We start from the raw sequence: 14,984 nt of genomic DNA, 5'->3' as shown, positions 1-14,984 counted from the left end.
CTGAGATAGTTCTTTAATGGTTGGTCAGGCTAAATAGAAAAAACTAAGACAGAGAGAAAAAGACTGGAGTAAATCATGATACTTGACGAAAGCCCAGGGACGGTAGACCACGTTGGCTCCATTCAATCTCTGAACCATGATGGAGGAGACTGGAGACCACTGTAGGACATCATAGAATGTGTCGAAGAAGAGAAGTCTTCTTCTTCTCACCAATAACTTGGTTGTATTTCATTTAGATCTCATGGATTCGCAAGGTGGTTTTCGAATATTTTGTTTGACATGATGGAGGAAGAGGGATAAGGTTGGTTCTATCTTTGATACCTAAAACTTTTGTTTATTAAACTGATAGACTGAGAAAGGAATATAAGCGAAGAAACCAGGCCCAAGGCTCTGAGACCCATCAGAAGACCTTTAGCTGGACACCTAGCAGTCTTCCTCGTTGATCTGGCACATGAAGTGTCGTCCTGAGGGCAGACAGACGAGACCTTCATCACAAGGCTTTGCATCACATTGCACTTTCCCGTTGTGCTTACAGGAACATTTGTGGCTGCAGCTGTCATCATTCCACATGACTTGTCCAAAATTAAGGAAACTGTCTGTAAGGTGACCAGAGAAGGAACATTAGAAGCAAAGCTGAGACATTGGGGGAGATTTATTACACGTCAGGACGCGAAGTGTATGATGGAACACCGTACCTCTGGGGCCACCCGATACATCAGGAGACTCCGGCCTTCTGGTTTATTCGCATGAGCGACTGTGCTGGTGTATGATGGTATTCCAGGTCCTGCCTGGCGTAGAATTACCAGTGATGGTTGAGGATTGGACGGTCCCCGGCTGTAGCAAGAGCCAGGGCAGATGGAAAGGGGAAAATAATCACAATTCCCAGTGATTTTCTAGGAATCGTGATTATTTTAGGGCTTGTACATCACAAAACCCCATGCCTTTCTGACAAAATGATATTTTTGGGAATCTCCAAGCCTCTTCTCTTGAGGCCTCCAGCTCAGAGACAACTTAGCTTTGAACTGAGTAGTCATAAGGGTTGCTATGGAGGATGTGTGGTCCATGTAAATCCCGAGCAACCAGTCTGTCCTAAGTAAAGAAGGTGTTCAGCCTTAAAGGGGACAACTAGATACTTCAAATACATTCAATGGGGCCCGGAAAGGGTTTCCACTATGAAGGACATTGGCAGTATGAACATCAGATGGTCATCAGGACTAGTTTTTGGGAGTACCAATGCTTTTTGTTGAGCCCTGTAAAATGGAAACTTCCTTAAAGGGAACCTGTCACTTGCAATCTTTCCGACAAACCTCACGAAGCCTGTTTTAAATGTCTTTATGTGTGTTACTAATCCTTTATCCATGGAATTAGAGTAACCGTTTTCTAGAAAACACTTTTATTGACGCCCTCTGTAACTAAAGTCACAATGGATACAGTCACCCTGCTCCGCCTCCTAACTGCCCGTGACACTGCTAGCCCAGCCCAACTCAGCAACGAGGGATCTTTGAGAGATGTTGGCTGTATGTGACTCGCTGAAGAGAAATCAGCTCCCTCTTCACCCCTCCCTCTCTTCAGCGAGACACACAGACAACTTCTCTCTTAACTCCCTCGTTCCTATGGAGGGGTGGGTTACCAGTGTCATCAATAGTGAGGAGGCGGGGTAGCTTGACTGTATGCCGAAGCTCCCCGCCTCCATGACTCGAACAGAGGACATCAATAGATAGAAGCACCAGTGGAACATGTATAAAGACATCTAACAGGTAATGTGTGTGGTTCGTAAAGGGGGATTAATGAGAACATATAAGGTCGATGCATCTTCCATATTCAGTTCTGATAATCTTACCATAAACACCCACGGCAGGCAAAGAGATGGAAATGTAACCAGTCCCAGGAAGAAGAAGTGAGTAGCCATACATCTAAGGGACCTGATACCAGGCCATATTACATGTCCTATACAGTATGTGGTCAGGATAGTCCTCAGCCGAACATAACCTATTGGGGCCACAGTGTGTTACCTAGCACCCATATTTAGGCCTCCTTTGGAGGGGTGTTCAGGAAAGGACCCCCAAACGCGTTACCTATAAGGCACCACTAGATAGATACCTTGATGGATGCAGCCACCGGGCACCTGGAAATCATGCACCATGAAGATCCAACGTCCAGGACGACCAATATTGCTGGAAGACTTAATGTTCACAATGTGGGGGGTTCTGGAGAGGGGTATGTTGAAGTATTTGAGTCCTGCGTTGAATCCGGCCTGTGTGAAATTTATTAATAGAATTACAATATTTATTGGTCTATCTAGTCTATAATGACTGCCCAGTAGGGGATTATAATACAGGTGGTTTGGGCAGTAGCACGGGGCCCAACCTCGGAGAGGGCCAATCCCCACCCAAACCAACCACCAAATTTTATACTGAGAAGGACCTGCACCCAAGAAATCCTCGTACATCTGTTCCTGCTCTCAATAAACATGTACACAAGAGCCATTTCAGGACCTTTGAAGGTCCTCCAAGGGTCCTGAAACCATGAAAATAGGCAGAAAGCGATATAAATTCCCAAAATCCAGGGCCCGTGGCTGTCTGAATCCACCCTTCCAGGTCAACTTTGCCTTTAAGAAGTGGATCCTATCTACATACCTGGGCAGTGATGCCTCCAAGACCGGTCAATGCGTCTCCTCCACTCGCAGTGCCCGTTGTCCACTGAATGTCTAAGTAGTTAAATATAACAACCGTCCGGTGATAGTCAACGGCAATGACGGCCTGGAAGGTGTTAGTCTGGGAAAGAGAAGGAGAGGAGCCTTAGTCACATCCATCATCATGATGTTATAAGGAGATGCACAGTGATGGTGCGGACAGAACCCTGGCCTGGTGAGATGTTCACCTTGTTGGACTCGGTTCCGTGGTACGCTACTTTATCCCAGGTCACGATGAAGGCCCATTGTGACTTAAATTTTAAGCCTTGAAACACTTCGTTGACATCCTTAGATAAACGCTGCATTAACTCCTCCTCCGTCGTCTGCCTAAAAAATATATCACCTCCACATTCATTGTCCACGTCCGCCCAGTAGGGGCAGATCATCCAGAATTCTGGAATGGGGAATCCATCGGGAGTGTACGCAGTCACCGGACCATTAAATGAGATCGCGCCATTGTTGTTTACCTGATACAGAAGAAAAGGAAAAAAATAACGAGGAAAATATCTATATCCCCACCCCCTCCCTGTACAATGACCTCTATATAGATAATACTGACCTATCATTACATCACTACTGACAATAGATGATGTCACAGCTTATCCCCTCCCCCTCCTGTACAATGACCTCTATATAGATAACACTGACCCATAATTACATCACTACTGACAATAGATGATGTCACAGCTTATCTCCTCCCCCTCCCTGTACAATGACCTCTATATAGATAACACTGACCCATCATTACATCACTACTGACAACAGATGATGTCACAGCTTATCTCCTCCCCCTCCCTGTACAATGACCTCTATATAGATAACACTGACCCATCATTACATCACTACTGATAATAGATGATGTCACAGATTATCTCCTCCCCCTCCCTGTACAATGTCCTCTATATAGATATCACTGACCCATCATTACATCACTACTGACAATAGATGATGTCACAGCTTATCTCCTCCCCCTCCCTGTACAATGACCTCTATATAGATAACACTGATCCATCATTACATCACTACTGACAATAGATGATGTCACAGCTTATCTCCTCCCCCTCCCTGTACAATGGCCTCTATATAGATAACACTGACCCATCATTACATCACTACTGACAACAGATGATGTCACAGCTTATCTCCTCCCCCTCCCTGTACAATGACCTCTATATAGATAACACTGACCCATCATTACATCTCTACTGACAATAGATGATGTCACAGCTTATCTCCTCCCCCTCCCTGTACAATGATCTCTATATAGATAACACTGACCCATCATTACATCACTACTGACAATAGATGATGTCACATCTTATCTCCTCCCCCTCCCTGTACAATGACCTCTATATAGATAACACTGACCCATCATTACATCACTACTGACAATAGATGATGTCACATCTTATCTCCTCCCCCTCCCTGTACAATGACCTCTATATAGATAACACTGACCCATCATTACATTACTACTGACAATAGATGATGTCACAGCTTATCTCCTCCCCCTCCCTGTACAATGACCTCTATATAGATAACACTGACCCATCATTACATCACTACTGATAATAGATGATGTCACTGCTTATCTCCTCCCCCTCCTGTACAATGACCTCTATATAGATAATACTGACCCTTCATTACATCACTACTGACAATAGATGATGTCACAGCTTATTTCCTCCCCCTCCCTGTACAATGACCTCTATATAGATAACACTGACCCATCATTACATCAATACTGACAATAGATGATGTCACAGCTTATCTCCTCCCCCTGCCTGTACAATGACCTCTATATAGATAACAATGACCCATCATTACATCACTACTGACAATAGATGATGTCACAGCTTATCTCCTCCCCCTCCCTGTACAATGACCTCTATATAGATGACACTGACCCATCATTACATCACTACTGACAATAGATTATGTCACAGCTTATCCCCTCCCCCTCCCTGTACAATGACCTCTATATAGATAACACTGACCCATCATTACATCTCTAATGACAATAGATGATGTCACAGCTTATCTCCTCCCCCTCCCTGTACAATGTCCTCTATATAGATAACACTGACCCATCATTACATCTCTACTGACAATAGATGATGTCATAGCTTATCTCCTCCCCCTCCCTGTACAATGACCTCTATATAGATAACACTGACCCATCATTACATCACTACTGATAATAGATGATGTCACTGCTTATCTCCTCCCCCTCCTGTACAATGACCTCTATATAGATAATACTGACCCTTCATTACATCACTACTGACAATAGATGATGTCACAGCTTATTTCCTCCCCCTCCCTGTACAATGACCTCTATATAGATAACACTGACCCATCATTACATCAATACTGACAATAGATGATGTCACAGCTTATCTCCTCCCCCTGCCTGTACAATGATCTCTATATAGATAACAATGACCCATCATTACATCACTACTGACAATAGATGATGTCACAGCTTATCTCCTCCCCCTCCCTGTACAATGACCTCTATATAGATGACACTGACCCATCATTACATCACTACTGACAATAGATTATGTCACAGCTTATCCCCTCCCCCTCCCTGTACAATGACCTCTATATAGATAACACTGACCCATCATTACATCACTACTGACAATAGATGATGTCACAGCTTATCTCCTCCCCCTCCCTGTACAATGTCCTCTATATAGATAACACTGACCCATCATTACATCTCTACTGACAATAGATGATGTCACAGCTTATCTCCTCCCCCTCCCTGTACAATGTCCTCTATATAGATAACACTGACCCATCATTACATCTCTACTGAAAATAGATGATGTCATAGCTTATCTCCTTCCCCTCGCTGTAAAATGACCTCTATATAGATAACACTGACCCATCATTACATCACTACTGACAATAGATGATGTCACAGCTTATCTCCTCCCCCTCCCTGTACAATGACCTCTATATAGATAACACTGACCCATCATTACATCACTACTGATAATAGATGATGTCACTGCTTATCTCCTCCCCCTCCTGTACAATGACCTCTATATAGATAATACTGACCCTTCATTACATCACTACTGACAATAGATGATGTCACAGCTTATTTCCTCCCCCTCCCTGTACAATGACCTCTATATAGATAACACTGACCCATCATTACATCAATACTGACAATAGATGATGTCACAGCTTATCTCCTCCCCCTGCCTGTACAATGACCTCTATATAGATAACAATGACCCATCATTACATCACTACTGACAATAGATGATGTCACAGCTTATCTCCTCCCCCTCCCTGTACAATGACCTCTATATAGATAACACTGACCCATCATTACATCACTACTGACAATAGATGATGTCACAGTTTATCTCCTCCCCCTCCCTGTACAATGACCTCTATATAGATAACACTGACCCATCATTACATCACTACTGACAATAGATGATGTCACAGCTTATCTCCTCCCCCTCCCTGTACAATGACCTCTATATAGATAACACTGACCCATCATTACATCACTACTGACAATACATGATGTCACAGCTTATCTCCTCCTCCCTCCCTGTACAATGACCTCTATATAGATAACACTGACCCATCATTACATCACTACTGACAATAGATGATGTCACATCTTATCTCCTCCCCCTCCCTGTACAATGACCTCTATATAGTTAACACTGACCCATCATTACATCACTACTGACAATAGATGATGTCACAGCTTATCTCCTCTCCCTGTACAATGACCTCTATATAGATAACACTGACCCATCATTACATCACTACTGACAATAGATGATGTCACAGCTTATCTCCTCCCCCTCCCTGTACAATAACCTCTATATAGATAACACTGACCCATCATTACATCTCTACTGACAATAGATGATGTCACAGCTTATCTCCTCCCCCTCCCTGTACAATGACCTCTATATAGATAACAGTGACCCATCATTACATCACTACTGACAATAGTTGATGTCACAGCTTATCCCCTCCCCCTCCCTGTACAATGACCTCTATATAGATAACGCTGACCCATCATTACATCACTACTGACAATAGATGATGTCACAGGTTATCTCCTCCCCCTCCCTGTACAATGACCTCTATATAGATAACACTGACCCATCATTACATCACTACTGACTATAGATGATGTCACAGCTTATCTCCTCCCCCTACTGTACAATGACCTCTATATAGATAACACTGACCCATCATTACATCACTACTGACAATAGATGATGTCACAGCTTATCTCCTCCCCCTCCCTGTACAATGACCTCTATATAGATAACACTGACCCATTACTACATCACTACTGACAATAGTTGATGTCACAGCTTATCCCCTCCCCCTCCCTGTACAATGACCTCTATATAGATAACGCTGACCCATCATTACATCACTACTGACAATAGATGATGTCACAGGTTATCTCCTCCCCCTCCCTGTACAATGACCTCTATATAGATAACACTGACCCATCATTACATCACTACTGACTATAGATGATGTCACAGCTTATCTCCTCCCCCTACTGTACAATGACCTCTATATAGATAACACTGACCCATCATTACATCACTACTGACAATAGATGATGTCACAGCTTATCTCCTCCCCCTCCCTGTACAATGACCTCTATATAGACAACACTGACCCATTACTACATCACTACTGACAATAGTTGATGTCACAGCTTATCCCCTCCCCCTCCCTGTACAATGACCTCTATATAGATAACGCTGACCCATCATTACATCACTACTGACAATAGATGATGTCACAGGTTATCTCCTCCCCCTCCCTGTACAATGACCTCTATATAGATAACACTGACCCATCATTACATCACTACTGACTATAGATGATGTCACAGCTTATCTCCTCCCCCTACTGTACAATGACCTCTATATAGATAACACTGACCCATCATTACATCACTACTGACAATAGATGATGTCACAGCTTATCTCCTCCCCCTCCCTGTACAATGACCTCTATATAGATAACACTGACCCATTACTACATCACTACTGACAATAGTTGATGTCACAGCTTATCCCCTCCCCCTCCCTGTACAATGACCTCTATATAGATAACGCTGACCCATCATTACATCACTACTGACAATAGATGATGTCACAGGTTATCTCCTCCCCCTCCCTGTACAATGACCTCTATATAGATAACACTGACCCATCATTACATCACTACTGACTATAGATGATGTCACAGCTTATCTCCTCCCCCTACTGTACAATGACCTCTATATAGATAACACTGACCCATCATTACATCACTACTGACAATAGATGATGTCACAGCTTATCTCCTCCCCCTCCCTGTACAATGACCTCTATATAGATAACACTGACCCATTACTACATCACTACTGACAATAGATGATGTCACAGTTTATCCTTCGCGCTGTTGTATCATGGACTTACATGAAGACTTCCGTACGTTTCTGAGAAGAAGGTCACTGAATGTGTCAGGGCGATGCTGTCTGTGCCTCCATCATCATCCTCGGGAGTGGTTATGTCTCCATAGGCTTCTCCATATGGGTACATGAGCGAATCTGCAGGAGAGACAAATGTTACATCCCCAAGGGCAAAACAGATCAAAATAAACCCCAACACTAAGACTGACCCTATACAAGGGCAGATATGGAATTTCTGGGGCAAAGCAGCGTCCTCTCCCAGAACCCAGAACCTTTCCATTTTCTTTAGCCGTAGCTGTACGAGGGATTGTTTTTTATGGACCAATTGCGTTTTTTAATTTTGCCATATTTGCTGGACATAAGGCTCATTGAATAACTTTTAATAACCCTTTCTGTAAAAGGATGGACAAAAAAAATACAATTCCAGTCTAATTACTTTTGTGTTTTAAAGGAAATCTACCACAAAGATCTATACTGATAAACCAGGGACATTACACATAGATTCAGGCACCGGGACTGTGGTAATCCTCTTATATTTGTTATTCATGGCCTCCTTCCTTCTAAAATCCCCTAATTATGCTAATGAGCACAAAGGGCTCTGGGGGTGTTACCAGAGCTCCTCCATGCTGCAGATTCACAGGCTTTTACACTGTGTACAGAACCTGAAATACAGGACTATAGAGGACTGTGATAGATGATGGTAGATGATGATAGATAGGCTCTGGGGGTGTTACCAGCGCTCCTCCATGCTGCAGATTCACAAGCTGTTACACTGTGTACAGAACCTGAAATACAGGACTATAGAGGACTATGATAGATGATGATAGATAAGTCTGGGGATGTTACTAGAGCTCCTCAATGCTGTAGCTTCACGGGCTGTTACACTTTGCAGAAGCACTTCCTCCCACCCACTGTGTGCTGAAACCTCCTTTGCAGCAGTGAGATTACATCACACAGAGAGAGGGAGTGCTGAGGGAGCAAGGAAGAGACAGTGTAACATCTTGTGAAGCTACAGCAAGGAGGGACTGTGGCAATGCCCACTAGAGCCTTTCAGGATCATTAGCATAATTGTAAAAGTTGATTCGGAAGGAAGTTGATTTAGATTATGAGAAGATTATCGCAGTCCCGGTGGCTGGATCTATGAGTAAGTGTCGCTGGTTTATCAGGATCGATTTTTGAAGTTAGATTTCCTTTAAAGGGGATGGATGGTGATAGATGGTGGATCTGGAGAGGGTTGTCAGGTATCAGGAGTCAGCGCCATTGTCGTGTGGTGCATTGTGGGAACTCCTGGACCGCTGCCTCGTCCTGTAATGGTCTGTGTCAGGAAGTTATTTTAGTCTGGTGTCACTTTATAGTCAAGCTGGGCGCACCTGAGCTGCTTTTCAAAAGAGAGGGGTGTGGCTTGTTCCAAAAGGGGGCGTGGCTTACATTGCAAAACCAAGCACAAATTTCTGGTGCAAAATTCCAGTGCAAAATGAGTCATAGAAAACACAGGGCGATATCGGACCGGTACCAGGAAAAATCAATGCAATGGCATCCAAAATACTCACATAACATAAGCTAAAAAGTACACATATATACATATATATACCCTGGCACGGCTACTTACTGTACCTTCGTTTGTATATGCCCTTGAGAGGACGGATGGCAGCGCTGCAAAATAGGGTTGGAAAGAGTTTAATTATTAGAAACTGGAGAATAACCTGATCTATTGCTTTCTGTTATCAGCCATCTGCACTAAGGGGACACGTTTGGGTTTGGGACATAAAATATGCAAATTTAAAGGTTTATACCGATTTTCCATCCTCTGGAAAGATACAGATTATAAGTATCTTATAATACTCCAGTGCTATTATAATCTGTGACCTTTAGGGTCACTGACCCTGAGACCTCAGGGCCCCACTAAGTTTGTCCCAAAGCCCAGTATGATGGTTCTGTTAAACAGGGTTTGGGTTAGTAGATGCTGCAGCCCCCTGTACCAGGACACATCATGTGTAGCGCCCCCCAGGGGTGTTCTGTGGTCAAAGCTTTAGTCAGAAAACCCAATGTCCATTTACTTACCCAGAAGCAAAAGCGGCAAACAGTTCCAGGTCCCCATGTCAGCGTCTGATCCCCTGCAATACAGGAGGGAGAGAGGAGCTGCTGTGTGATACTGTATGCTGTATCTAAGCCTGTCCTGTGTGCTACTGTATGCTGTATCTAAGCCTGTCCCGTGTGATACTGTATGCTGTATCTAAGCCTGTCCTGTGTGATAGTGTATGCTGTATCTAAGCCTGTCCTGTGTGATACTGTATGCTGTATCTAAGCCTGTCCTGTGTGATACTGTATGCTGTATCTAAGCCTGCCCTGTGTGATACTGTATGCTGTATCTAAGCCTGTCCTGTGTGATACTGTATGCTGTATCTAAGCCTGTCCTGTGTGATACTGTATGCTGTATCTAAGCCTGCCCCGCGTGATACTGTATGCTGTATCTAAGCCTGTCCTGTGTGATAGTGTATGCTGTACCTAAGCCTGTCCTGTGTGATACTGTATGCTGTATCTAAGCCTGTCCTATGTGATACTGTATGCTGTATCTAAGCTTGTCCTGTGTGATACTGTATGCTGTATCTAAGCCTGTCCTGTGTGATACTGTATGCTGTACCTAAGCCTGCCCCGCGTGATACTGTATGCTGTATCTAAGCCTGTCCTGTGTGATAGTGTATGCTGTACCTAAGCCTGTCCTGTGTGATACTATATGCTGTATCTAAGCCTGCCCCGTGTGATACTGTATGCCGTATCTAAGCCTGTCCTGTGTGATACTGTATGCTGTATCTAAGCCTGTCCCGTGTGATACTGTATGCTGTATCTAAGCCTGTCCTGTGTGATAGTGTATGCTGTATCTAAGCCTGTCCTGTGTGATACTGTATGCTGTATCTAAGCCTGTCCTGTGTGATACTGTATGCTGTATCTAAGCCTGCCCTGTGTGATACTGTATGCTGTATCTAAGCCTGTCCTGTGTGATACTGTATGCTGTATCTAAGCCTGTCCTGTGTGATACTGTATGCTGTATCTAAGCCTGCCCCGCGTGATACTGTATGCTGTATCTAAGCCTGTCCTGTGTGATAGTGTATGCTGTACCTAAGCCTGTCCTGTGTGATACTGTATGCTGTATCTAAGCCTGTCCTATGTGATACTGTATGCTGTATCTAAGCTTGTCCTGTGTGATACTGTATGCTGTATCTAAGCCTGTCCTGTGTGATACTGTATGCTGTACCTAAGCCTGCCCCGCGTGATACTGTATGCTGTATCTAAGCCTGTCCTGTGTGATAGTGTATGCTGTACCTAAGCCTGTCCTGTGTGATACTATATGCTGTATCTAAGCCTGCCCCGTGTGATACTGTATGCTGTATCTAAGCCTGTCCTGTGTGATACATGTCCTGACACACTGCGACGGAAGACTATAATCCTACAGCGTCCAGCCTGTAGCCGGCATATGTATCAGGAGCTGGTGTGATACTTTATGCTGTATCTAAGCCTGTCCTTTGTGATACTGTATGCTGTATCTAAGCATGTCCTTTGTGATACTGTATGCTGTATCTAAGCCTGTCCCGTGTGATACTGTATGCTGTATCTAAGCCTGCCCCGCGTGATACTGTATACTGTATCTAAGCCAGTTCTGTGTGATACTGTATACTGTATCTAAGCCTGCCCCGTGTGATGCTGTATGCTGTATCTAAGCCTGTCCCGTGTGATACTGCATGCTGTATCTAAGCCTGTCCTGTGTGATACTGTATGCTGTATCTAAGCCTGTCCTGTGTGATACTGTATGCTGTACCTAAGCCTGTCCTGTGTGATACTGTATGCTGTATCTAAGCCTGTCCCGTGAGATACTGTATTCTTTATCTAAGCCTGTCCTGTGTGATACTATCTGCTGATCTGTGTATCTAAGCTTATCATGTGTGATACAATCTGTTGAGCTGTGTATCTAAGTCATGTGTGATACAGTCTGTTGAGCTATGTATCTAAGTCATGTGTGATATAGTCTGTTGAGCTGTGTATCTAAATCATGTGTGATACAGTCTGTTGAGCTATGTATCTAAGTCATGTGTGATATAGTGTGCTTATCTGTGTATCCAAGCCATGTGTGATACAGTCTGTTGAGCTGTGTATCTAAGCCATGTGTGATACAGTCTGTTGAGCTGTGTATCTAAATCATGTGTGATACAGTTTGTTGAGCTGTGTATCTAAGTCATGTGTGATACAGTCTGTTGAGCTGTGTATCTAAGTCATGTGTGATACAGTCTGTTGAGCTGTGTATCTAAATCATGTGTGATACAGTCTGTTGAGCTGTGTATCTAAGTCATGTGTGATACAGCCTGTTGAGCTGTGTATCTAAGTCATGTGTGATACAGTCTGTTGAGCTGTGTATCTAAGTCATGTGTGATACAGTCTGTTGAGCTGTGTATCTAAATCATGTGTGATACAGTCTGTTGAGCTGTGTATCTAAGTCATGTGTGATACAGCCTGTTGAGCTGTGTATCTAAGTCATGTGTGATACAGCCTGTTGAGCTGTGTATCTAAGTCATGTGTGATACAGTCTGTGGAGCTGTGTATCTAAGCCATGTGTGATACAGTCTGTGGAGCTGTGTATCTAAGTCATGTGTGATACAGCCTGTTGAGCTGTGTATCTAAGTCATGTGTGATACAGTCTGTGGAGCTGTGTATCTAAGCCATGTGTGATACAGTCTGTGGAGCTGTGTATCTAAGCCATGTGTGATACAGTCTGTGGAGCTGTGTATCTAAGTCATGTGTGATACCATTAGCTTGGTGATACTACTTTCCACCATGACATCCAGTAGATATGAGAAGGTCCGGACCCCCATAAAGCCCCCTGACCCATCATCTCCCCGGATCTCATCTTCTCAGAACTTCTTCCGTCTGATTCTCTTCTTATCCAGTGATAACAGAATCCTCTACATTGTAACAAAGTGACCAATCACATCACTTTCCTATAGATACTAAGTTTCCATCTAACTTCTACTCTAGTCCCTGCCAAAGCTGCATAAATAACCTGCGGTGGATTCTGAGCATCAGATGGAGTCTCAGCTCTGCTACATCTGTGCACATCAGGCAATGCCTGGATCCTTATTGGTGTCCCACATCTCTGCTGCACCCATAGGCGCCTCCCCAGCTGTGCCTCCTACCTCCTCCTGTGCTGCTCCGCTGTGCTGTGTGATACTGACTGTATCTAATCCTATCATGTGCCATACTGTCTGCTGATCTGTGTATCTAATATTATCATGAGTGATACAGTCTGTTGAGCTGTGTATCTAATATTATCATGTGTGATACAGTCTGTTGAGCTGTGTATCTAAGTCATGTGTGATACAGTTTGTTGAGCTGTGTATCTAAGTCATGTGTGATACAGTCTGTTGAGCTGTGTATCTAAGTCATGTGTGATACAGTCTGTTGAGCTATGTATCTAAGTCATGTGTGATACAGTCTGTTGAGCTGTGTATCTAAATCATGTGTGATACAGTCTGTTGAGCGGTGTATCTAAGTCATGTGTGATGCAGTCTGTTGAGCTGTGTATCTAAGTCATGTGTGATACAGTCTGTGGAGCTGTGTATCTAAGTCATGTGTGATGCAGTCTGTGGAGCTGTGTATCTAAGTCATGTGTGATACAGTCTGTTGAGCTATGTATCTAAGTCATGTGTGATACAGTCTGTTGAGCTGTGTATCTAAGTCATGTGTGATACAGTCTTTTGAGCTGTGTATCTAAGCCATGTGTGATACAGTCTTTTGAGCTGTGTATCTAAGTCATGTGTGATACAGTCTGTTGAGCTGTGTATCTAAGCCATGTGTGATACAGTCTTTTGAGCTGTGTATCTAAGTCATGTGTGATACAGTCTGTTGAGCTGTGTATCTAAGCCATGCGTGTTACAGTCTGTTGAGTTGTATATCTAAGTCATGTGTGATACAGTCTTTTGAGCTGTATATCTAAGTCATGTGTGATACAGTCTGTTGAGCTATGTATCTAAGTCATGTGTGATACAGTCTGTTGAGCTGTGTATCTAAGTCATGTGTGATACAGTCTTTTGAGCTGTATATCTAAGTCATGTGTGATACAGTCTGTTGAGCTATGTATCTAAGTCATGTGTGATACAGTCTATTGAGCTGTGTATCTAAGTCATGTGTGATACAGTCCGTTGAGCTGTGTATCTAAGTCATGTGTGATACAGTCTGTTGAGCTATGTATCTAAGTCATGTGTGATATAGTCTATTGAGCTGTGTATCTAAGTCATGTGTGATACAGTCTGTTGAGCTATGTATCTAAGTCATCTGTGATACAGTCTATTGAGCTGTGTATCTAAGTCATGTGTGATACAGTCCGTTGAGCTGTGTATCTAAGTCATGTGTGATACAGTCTGTTGAGCTATGTATCTAAGTCATGTGTGATACAGTCTGTGGAGCTGTGTATCTATGTCATGTGTGATACAGTCTGTTGAGCTGTGTATCTAAGTCCAGCATGTGTGATACTGTCCCATACTCTGATGTATCTGCATTATCTTGGTGATACTACATTTCCATCATCTTCTTATCCTCAACATTGTAACAAAGTGACCAATCACATCACATTCCTATAGATACTAAGTTTCCATCTAACTTCTACTCTAGTCCCTGCCAAAGCTGCATAAATAACCTGCGGTGGATTCTGAGCATCTGATGGAGTCTCAGCTCTGCTACATCTGTGCACATCAGGCAATGACTGGATCCTTATTGGTGTCCCACATCTCTGCTGCACCCATAGGCGCCTCCCCAGCTGTGCCTCCTACCTCC

The 14,984-nt window shown here is 43.5% G+C and overlaps 1 protein-coding gene across 1 annotated transcript; it reads right to left on the bottom strand.

The window, feature by feature from the left end:
- Positions 1 to 13,414, bottom strand: LOC140134614 (alpha-tectorin-like). Its single transcript, XM_072155060.1, has 8 exons — positions 13,349 to 13,414; positions 10,227 to 10,279; positions 9,780 to 9,818; positions 8,173 to 8,303; positions 2,881 to 3,159; positions 2,637 to 2,774; positions 2,101 to 2,254; positions 1 to 596 (listed from the first exon to the last, which is right to left on the bottom strand). The coding sequence occupies exons 2-8, from the start codon at positions 10,261 to 10,263 to the stop codon at positions 424 to 426; spliced, it is 951 nt and encodes a 316-aa protein (XP_072011161.1). The 5' UTR covers positions 10,264 to 10,279; positions 13,349 to 13,414; the 3' UTR covers positions 1 to 423.
- Between the last annotated feature and the right edge of the window lie 1,570 nt (positions 13,415 to 14,984).

This window comes from Engystomops pustulosus, chromosome 6 (assembly GCF_040894005.1).
Source record: "Engystomops pustulosus chromosome 6, aEngPut4.maternal, whole genome shotgun sequence".
NCBI lineage: Eukaryota > Metazoa > Chordata > Amphibia > Anura > Leptodactylidae > Engystomops > Engystomops pustulosus.
This window is presented reverse-complemented; position numbering and strand designations above follow the sequence as displayed.